We start from the raw sequence: 9,891 nt of genomic DNA on the forward strand, positions 1-9,891 counted from the left end.
ATTGACACAGCTCTTAGAAGTTATTGTAGAGCCTCTGGGGCTTTAATCAATGAGAGCAAAAGCAAAGTTTTCAACTGGAATATAGATCAGAGGGAACTCACTGGCATAACCACTCTCCTCGGATTCAAAGGTCAAGCAACATGGGATAGATTCAAGTACCTGGGCCTTCCCATCATATCATGAGCCAATAAAAGATCGCTTTGGAGCGAAACAATCTCGAAAATTAAAACAAAATTGCAGCGTGGGGAGGCTGTTGGCTGACAAAGGGAGGCAAAGTAATTTTAATAAAAGCCATGCTGTCGGCGCTACCAATCTTCCAGGCAGCGTTTCTCCTAGCACCAAGAAATGTGTCAGAGCAAATCTCCAAACTGCTCAGAGACTTCCTGTGGCAGGGAGGTAAGGGTAACGAAAACAAAATACATCTGGTGAACTGGGACGTGGTGAAAAAAACAATGGCAGAAGGTGGGTTGCAAATTAGAGACCCAGCTCTCGTCAATCTAGCGCTGGGAGGAAAGATTTTGTGGAAGCTGATCCATGAGCCCTCTCATCCGGTTAGTGTCTTGCTGCGTACAAAGTACGGACCCAACAAATCCCTCAGCAACCTCCAGAACGCAAATACAGTAAACAGCACGCAGGTGTGGAAATTATGCTGCAGAAGCAGCAAGTTCTTCAACAAACAGGTCTACAGGATCCCTGGCAACGGCAAACGCACCCACCTGTGGCTCGACAGTATTATGGGGAAAGAACCTCTGAATAATAATGAGGACATAGCTGATCTCAGGGACTGGCTGAAGCAAGCAGGAGTCAACACCATATACGACCTCTCAAATTGGGATCAGCGTGGAGATTGGGCAGGATGGGATTTTCATGGAGTCCCAGCCCGGTTATCCCATCAACAAACCCTGCTTGAAGATCTGCTGGAGGAAGCAGCCCCTGTCAACAGATCCATGAAAGATAGCTGGGGTTGGGGTCAGTCCGGAGTCTACACCACAGCTGCAGGTTACAGAGCATTGCAGGCCTCAAGAAACAGCAGACAAACACCGGCCTTTTGGAAGAATGTCTGGGACTCCCTAGCCTTACCAAAAGTGAATTTCTTCTTCTGGACTCTGGTCCATAATAAACTCCTAACTGGTGATAACCTGGAAAAAAGGAATATAGCAGGGCCGCACAAATGTGTGTTATGCAGCAACAATTTCGAAACAGCCCAGCACCTTTTCTTGGAGTGCAATTTTGCAAAAGAGGTATGGGGAATTATTTTACATGAATTTCAGATTATATTGCCTTCACAAATCTCTGTTGCAGATCTCTATGCCACATGGAGCCTACTCTATTCCCAGCGCATCCCTTCCAAATCATTCTGGAGCAAAATTTGGACAGCACTCCCCAAATACGTTTGTTGGCAGCTTTGGCTGGCCCGAAATCAGCTGATCTTCAGAGAGATGAGGCACTCTCCGTTGCAAGTTGCTGCAAAAGCTAAATCCTTTCTCCTGGAAGCGGCCCAACAGCAGTATTTCAAAGATGACCCTTTGTTACTACCTGAAGAAAAAAGATGGCTAGGCCCGCTAGAGCCTTACCCGCGTAAGCATCTCCTCTCTCCTCAAAAGGCCAATCAGGAATGGCGCATAAGAGACGAAGATGATAATTTTCAATCTTGGTGGCGGTCTCAAAACTTATCCACAATTTTCTTCGACGGAGCGTCCAAAGGTAATCCCGGCACTGCTGGTGCTGGGGGGGTCATCTACTCTCCGGATGGGGTTTCAAAAGACTGTTTCAGCTGGGGATTAGGCCAGAAATCCAACAATCAAGCAGAGATTCTTGGGCTTCTCAAAGCTTGCCATATTGCAAGAGACAAAGGTGCCAAAGACCTTCAAGTTTTCGGAGATTCAGAGATAATAATAAAAAACCTAAAGTTGGGAATACTGTTTAGCAATGCCAGCCTCAACAAAATACTGGACAGATTGAAGAGAGTTCTCCTAGACTTTGACACGTGCAAGTTTTATCATATTCTTAGAAAGTCAAATAGTGAAGCTGATCAGATGGCAAACAAAGGCAGCTCTCTTATGAAAGGACTGCTAATTGTAAACAATGAAAGCTTTGTACAAATGCCCTAAAAATCTAGTAGATCATAATCAGCAACAGTTAGAACTCTGCAATGTAATAGGGGTCGCTCCGGCAAAGACCCAAGATCTTTTCAAATAAATAAAATCCATAACCGTTTCAGTTTAAAAAAAAATAATAATAATAATAATAATTGCTATAGGCAAATCGCAGCACACCATTAGGCCCTCTTTTGATGAATCAGTATATAAGATGTATTACAAAAATGAACTACTCCTAAACCATTGGGCACTCTTTTGATGATTTAGTATACAAGACACATTACAAAATTGAACTACTGTAGTGATTATTGAGAGGAATCTTGATGCAGTAATCAAACTGCATTTATAAGCTTAAATGCTAATCCAGACAAGCAAAGGCGTAGCAACTACTGCCTAGAAATAATGTGTTGGCAACTTGGCATCTATTGGCTTTTTAAGTTTTTACTGCAAACTAAATTCTCTGTTAATTAGTTATTCCGGATGTACATAACAGAAATGAACAACTCTAGTGATTATTGAGAAGAATCTTGATGCAGTTATCAAACTGCAGTTATGAGTTCAAATCCTAATGCAGACAAGCAAAGGCATAGCCACTACAGCCTAGAAATTATACGTTGGCAACCTGGCATCTATTGACTTTTCACTGCAAACCAAATTCTCTGGTGATTAGTTAATTCTCTCGGGCATACAACATTGACACTGACAGCAGTGCTTGAAGTGGAATTCATGCCAAGAATGTTGGGAAATGATGGATTGGCAAGCACAAGTGCAAGTTTCCACATATGCCATAGAACCATGGAGGAGATAAATTTGATTCGTAGATATATTGGGTGGCAATCACAAGCTACTGGGAAAATGTGCAAATGGAATTGTAAGTATGACGAATGTTTGCTCTGATAGTTATTGGATTGTGATCACTTGCCACACTCTCCTGCACACACAAGATAAGTCCTGTCACAACCAATGAGACGGGCTTTTTTATGGCTGTTAATTCCCAGATTGCAACTGACTATCATAAGCTAAAACATAATGCAAAAATATTTGGGGTGCATTGATCACTGCTGCTGAGGTCTGATGTTAGAGTGGTTTAGTAGTTACCCAATTGATCATTGCTGCAGAAGTTCGATGTTCGAGTGGTATTGAAGCCACCTCGTTAATGAATATGACAAAACACTCAGTGATCGACAGAGGAAAGGCAGGCTGGGATGAGGTGAGATAAAACCCACAAAAGGTATCAAGGTACGCTTCGAACATGTTTTCCTCACTTTCACTTCTGTCTTGCACAGCCATCAAGCACCTTAAATAATGGGTATGCACTGTAGGAAACTGTAATAGTGGCATATAACAACAAACAGGGGTCTCCTCGTGGGAGGACCACGTGGTTGGCACAATGGGATGCTATCCCTTCCACCTAGTTTCAAATCCCATGGGGGCATCTTTGGCCTGTTATGATAAGGAATAGGCTCCTCCACCCTCGTGGAGTCTCAGCTCTTGCTAAGTCATAAATTCCTGATATATCTAGCTTATGGAATGTTGGATATAATCTTTGTGTTAGAGCGGCAGCCGATAAGTTTGATCTTGGGCCTTGCCCTTGCCCAGATTACTCCAACGAATTAGTGCTTCACCATGGTTAGAAAAGAAAAGAAAAAAAACAACAAAAAACAGACCATGAATAAGAATATCAATTGAAGGATCCATCAGGGCTGACACCAAAATCATTGGGGATCTTAGTGCAGAAGTAATGGAGAATACTATCACATCAACCCAAGGATTTGTACCTTAAAATCAACTTTTAAATTGGCAAAGCTTGTAATACAGATAATAACTTATAAACCACCTACGTCTACCAATTTTATCCATGTAGAATTATTCACAACACGGGCATGGTAAGTCTAGGAAGAGTGATTTTAAATTGGCAAAGCTTGTAATACAGGTAATAACTTATAAACCACCTATGTCTTCCAATTTTATCCATGTAAATTATTCACAACACGGGCATGGTAAGTCTAGGAAGAGGTATTATTAATGTGGAAGAAAACCCTATCATAGGAAAATGCCATTGTGGCAATAGTTTGCAATAACAAACACGACATGAATAACAACCACAAACCAAACGGCTGAGGCACTGAGGCACTGGGCATGTTTGATAGCAGGATTGAAGCTAAAGGCCTCCAGCATTTCACTTTCCCGTTAAATTTTTACTTTCACGCGAAAGATAAGCATATGTGTTGACCTAATGGTTATTGCGAAGCACATGCCAGCTAGTGGTCAGGAGTTCATAATTTAAATGCCCATTTCATGTACTATTATTATCCATGAATGTAGCCATCAACAATACGACAGGAAAACCATAGGAAATGCCCTAGCACCCGTCATCTGCACCTACAACCTTTGAAGAACAGCAGCTATATTGCTTCAAACAGAGTTCAGAATTATTTCAGAAGCACACATTGCACCATTCTTCGATATAATCTCCTTGTTCAGACGACATGCAACCATCTCGGCTACAGAACAATTGATAGAGCTGGAGAAAAAAACACAACCTATAACAAGTACAGAATGAATGACTGAATGAGGCTTACTTGTATGATTGATTGTTCAAGCTCAAAGCGCCTGCGCTTGACAAGAGCAATTAGACCAAGTTCATGCTCCTTAGTTATTTCTGCAGCATTATAGTTATCCCCTTCGTCAACCTCTTGCTTGATTCGCTTGGAAGTTGGCTCCATTGGATCCATGTCTTCGCAGAGAAATAATAAATATCCTTCTTCTTTCCTCCAGCAATAAAAGCAATTTCACTCTCAAATAAAAAGCTGTGAGGAGGTTATTGGTCTGAGAACAAGGGCTCGAATGTGGAGGTAATGTTGATGTGAACAGCTATTACAGAGAGCACGAGCCAACTTCCTCTTTTCCCTCCGCCAGGAAAGGTGACATTACATAGTTAACGAGCGTTACCAATACCCTCCACCATAATTGCGATTGTTTGACGGAATCAAATCACTGTGCCTCTTATTCTTAGCATTAAATTCTTAACTATCAATATCAGATCCCAATCCAAACTTAAGAGCGCAAATAACTCCGCGGTCGAGTTCTCATGTGAAACATATTTTTGCGACCAATCAACTTACTAATTTTTTACAAGTTACACTTAATTCTTTTATTATGGAAAATTGTTTCTCACACTTTTAACCAATCAACATATCATCCAATTTAAACTTAACAGCTAATAATAATGAACCATCTTAAAGCAAATAATTAATGCGAGATTAATCGCTAATAATAATGAAAAGAGCCATCTTTTCTCACATGTAAATGGGAATTTTTTCCATAGGGTTGTTAAACTTATTTTGAATTATAATTATTAAAAAAAAGTGGGAGAATTATTAAAATTTAGAGAAATTATATAATTTAAATATAATTGTTAGGGTATTTTTCGGTATTAATCATAAAATATTCTGGATGTGATTAGTATCCAAAAATGTCTCAATAATCATAATTATGGATCACAAAAGTCTAAATTTGGAAATTTAAATATAATTAAAAATAAATAAATGTTGAATTTATTTCCAAATACCAGTAATGCTTGTAATTTTATTTTTTTTTACCAAAAGAATATTTAAAAGTACACATATTAATGGTTGAGAATTTATAAATGAAATGTAATAAAAAAAATTAAGTCTTGAATTTATTTATATATTTAAATTGCAATTTGAGTAAAATTATACGTATAGTTTCACTAATAAACGAAATGGTCTTTTTCCTATACTTTTTTTGTTTAATTTTGTCTAAAATATTGTAGAGATTTTTAAGAATTATAATTTTAAGTTATTTAATCTAGAAAGCTCAAGTTTCACTAATAAACGAAATGGTCTTTTTCTTGTATTTTTTTGTTGAATTTTATTTTTAAGATTTATAATTTTAAGTTGTTTAATTTAAAAAGCTCAAGTATCTCAACATTTTTTTAAGGTGTCGATTCCATTTAATATTTATGCATTTTAAATAACAAGAAATCAAATTATATTATTATAACTAATAAAACCATTTCATCAAAAATTATATATTGAAATTCTAATGATAATTATCTTAAAAACAAATCCTCACTCTATAATATTTAACCTTTTTTAATAAGTTTTATATAAGTTTTTAGTTTTTTTAACGAGTTATATATATAAGTTTTATAAAAAATTATTTTTTTAATAATTTTTATATAAGTTTTTAGTTTTTTTAATAAGTTTAAATACTATATATTTAGGATTTGTTTTTAAGATAATGATCATTAGAATTTCAATATATATTTTTTGCGCAATGGATTGAATAGATGGCTAACTTTGTTTTAACTTATAATTTCATGTGTAAGGTGGTAATTTCTATTTTTATGAATTTGATTATTTTAAAATAATTTATATAATTTGAAAAATGAATATATTAGGGTAAAACTTTGCCTTATTTATAGAAAATAAATTCATTATTCAAATTGAATTTGTTATTTTATTAACTTCTTTTAATTTTATTTTAATGAATTAATATAAAATATATAAAATTGTTTTATTTTTTAATGAATTAATATAAAATATATAAAATTTAGTTTGGTTTTTAAGAATAAAATGGTTATAATTTTAATTAAAAGATAGATGTCTCAATACTTTAAACATGTTAATAAAAACAAATTGGACTAAAATTTCAAAATTTATACTTATAAATTGAATTATTCTTAATTTCCTAGAAATATAACTAAAATACCTATTAATATTGATCCCAACAAATTGATCTACAAGCAAATCAACTTTAAGTTGTATTTTAAAGGAGCCTATACTTAATAGATGATATGCCCACTAAGGGTTGGCTATTTGATATTAGCTTATGGCTTATTCTCCAATTCCGCAATTTCTCATCTCCATGTTTCATTATGCTTGATGAACAATGTCTTTGTCCATTACCATATTAGGGATAAAGTCAATTGAAATATGGGAAACCAAAGAGGGGAAGCTCCTAGTAAGATCCAAGACTAATCCATCTGACATGCTACAATCAACTTCTAGTTTCTCAATCTCCCTACTTTGACAAAGCACTATCTCTAAAAATTACATAATTGGATCTCTAAATATCAAATTGAATAGCAATATGAGAGAGGGCTACCTACATGTCTATGATATAGCCTTCACTTCTTTGTTGATCTTGGCACAGGTTCGATGATTGGAGAGGATATATCAATTAAAATGATGTGATTGGCCATCTTTGACCATCACTACCTTTAGGATAGAACATTCTCCATGCTAGTGATAGACCAATTTTAAGAGCCAAAGTAGACTAAATCTAACAATGGCTAGACATAGAGCAAGACACAAATCCAAGAGAATAAATCTAGTTGTAGATTTAGGAGCAAATTAAATTCAAATGTTCTTAAGTCTTCTATTAGATTAAATGCACCATGACCAACCTATGAAATGTTAGAAGATGGATCATGGGATACTCTTGAAACCATATTCAACATCACTCAGAAAGCTCCTCCAATAAATTAAATCCAAACAAAGTCCCAAATTAAAATTCTACTGCACCTCTCCCAACCATTTTCACAATTTTATGAGACTTCACTTCCTACTTGTGCCACTATGGAAATGGTACTGGAGGTTAGGAGTGATAAAATGCCTATCCTTTCATATTGATATTTTTGTCGCTAGTTGTCTGGGCACATTTCCCTAATTGACATATTATATAGTATTCTTCTAACCTTCATGGGAGCTAAAAGATAAAAGAACCCACCCCCCCCCCCGCCACTCCCCATTGTATCCCCACCACAAAAGTATCCTTATAATTCCAACGTCGAGTGAAACTACTTCATTTGTCTTATGATCTACTAGAGCATTGAAGGCCCACAAAACCTAGTAGAAGTGTCTGGAGTCAAAGCTACCCATCCACTCTTGATTTCTATAAATGATACTTGCAAGATTGTTATCCATGGTATTCAATCGATTTTCTAGGTGCCACATTTCAATACATGAATACCCTATTACAATAAGACCTTTTTTTATCCCTCTTGAGCTAAGTAACTTTAATCTTTGATAGAGTACCAATGCTCCTGCTTAGTGATTGGTAGTTTCCCTAAACCCCATATAAATTTTATTTCTTGATTTTCTTTGGAATGAAAAGTTATCCCTGCACCTACCACCCTTTATAACTCAAACTTTTTAAAGAAATATAAAATGATGAATAAGTTCAAAATGTAAATATTAATGCTAGTGTATTTGGCACACTTTTAAATATTCTTTAACAAGGGAGATAGTTGCAAAGTAGCTAGTCCTTACCTAATTTATATAAACATAATCTGATGGTATTAATGTGCTTGCACCAAGGTTTGCATCTTAGTTGTTGCAAGTTGGAATTTCAAACAAAACTTGAAGGTGAATTAATGTCTCCAAACCTCGGACTATGTGTGGCATAGAAAAATAAGGTTAAGCAATAAATAGAGGGGATGTTGAATGTTTAGTTTTTTTGTAAATAATTACATTAAATTCAATTTATGGGCATATAAAAATAAAAACATATCACTTTTGGCATTTAATTCCAATTATCATGTCTGTCATCATCGTTGTCTTCATCATGGCTTCCTTGAAAAGGTGAAAATCAACACTAAGTTGACACCACCTAAAATATTCAAAATTATCATATTTTTTTAATTAAATTCATAAACAAACCTATTAGTTCAAGATGAGTATCGTGACAATGAGGGAAGAGAAGTTATGTGCAAGGAGGACAATAGATGTAATGCGTCTGTTTCATTTGTCCTTTGATGATAGTAAATAGTGTTGTTGCAAATGAATAGAAGACATCCATCAGAAGCATACCCAATTACATATCCTTGCACATACTCGATATGAAATTTTAGTTTTATAGTATATGTAAGAGCAGAATTTGTCCCCAACCTTAAAGAAACATGTATGCAATTCCCAATTTTTTCATGTACATTGAATAAAAGGTTAGTCAATAGACAATTATGTGAAGGAAAATTGTGAAAGGACAAATTAAGTTGTGGGGCTTCAATCTAAAAAGAACGCAAAATCAAATACTTCCCCATGCAAGTACTTAATGAATGTTGTGATGGCTAGTAAAACCCTTGCACGCTTTAAATGTCACCATTGATCTTACTTTGAACATGTATCCCCTTTTTGAAACAATGCCCATAAATGTATTTCTCCAACTTGAAGTCTTGTTCCCACCCGAGCATGGCAAAGTGAAGGGATTTATTTGAATTACATAAGCGTTATTATAGCATGGGACAAGAATCCTCAATGAATTAAGATAGATTTATACTTTACTAAATAGATTTCCTTCAAATTTGAAATGATAAAATTTGAACACTTGACTAATTACCCATTACATATATAGATTTATCAAGAAGTATTGTTGAAGACCTTCCTCCAAATAATATGGAGCATTGACTACCCATTTAAGGTAATGGTGAAAAGTTCATGTTGTAGTACTCATTTTTAAGATCATTCTTTTTCTTCTACGTGGTTTACAGTTCCTAGAGATTTGTGAATGCTATGTCCATGGAATAATTATAGCATACAGGTCTACTTGAAATGATCACTTCTTGCAGGCTCAACCACAAAGCTTAACACCAAGAGTGTCGAGAGACTTGAACCCGTGAACTCTCAATAGCGGAGATGCTTTAATGATGGTGGCTTGACCAACTGAGCTAACCCTTGAGGCTAAAAAATTAAGGTTATTTTTTAGTAAAATGTTCAAATACCTCATCTTGTGGAGGAAATGAACATTTGATGTGATCGGGGATCAA

General features: G+C 35.5%; 1 protein-coding gene across 1 annotated transcript in view; it reads right to left on the bottom strand.

The window, feature by feature from the left end:
- The window catches only part of LOC149264779 (uncharacterized), a 275,432-nt gene extending 270,458 nt beyond the window's left edge, over positions 1 to 4,974 (bottom strand). Inside the window, exon 1 of the mRNA XM_089390351.1 lies at positions 4,682 to 4,974. Within this exon, the coding sequence (XP_089246477.1) occupies positions 4,682 to 4,834 (153 nt within the window). The 5' untranslated portion in view covers positions 4,835 to 4,974. The remainder of the gene's footprint in view (positions 1 to 4,681) is intronic.
- Positions 4,975 to 9,891: the final 4,917 nt, after the last annotated feature.

Source organism: Pinus tabuliformis, chromosome 6 (assembly GCF_031772625.1).
Source record: "Pinus tabuliformis cultivar Carrire ecotype Pingquan chromosome 6, CPIR1, whole genome shotgun sequence".
NCBI lineage: Eukaryota > Viridiplantae > Streptophyta > Pinopsida > Pinales > Pinaceae > Pinus > Pinus tabuliformis.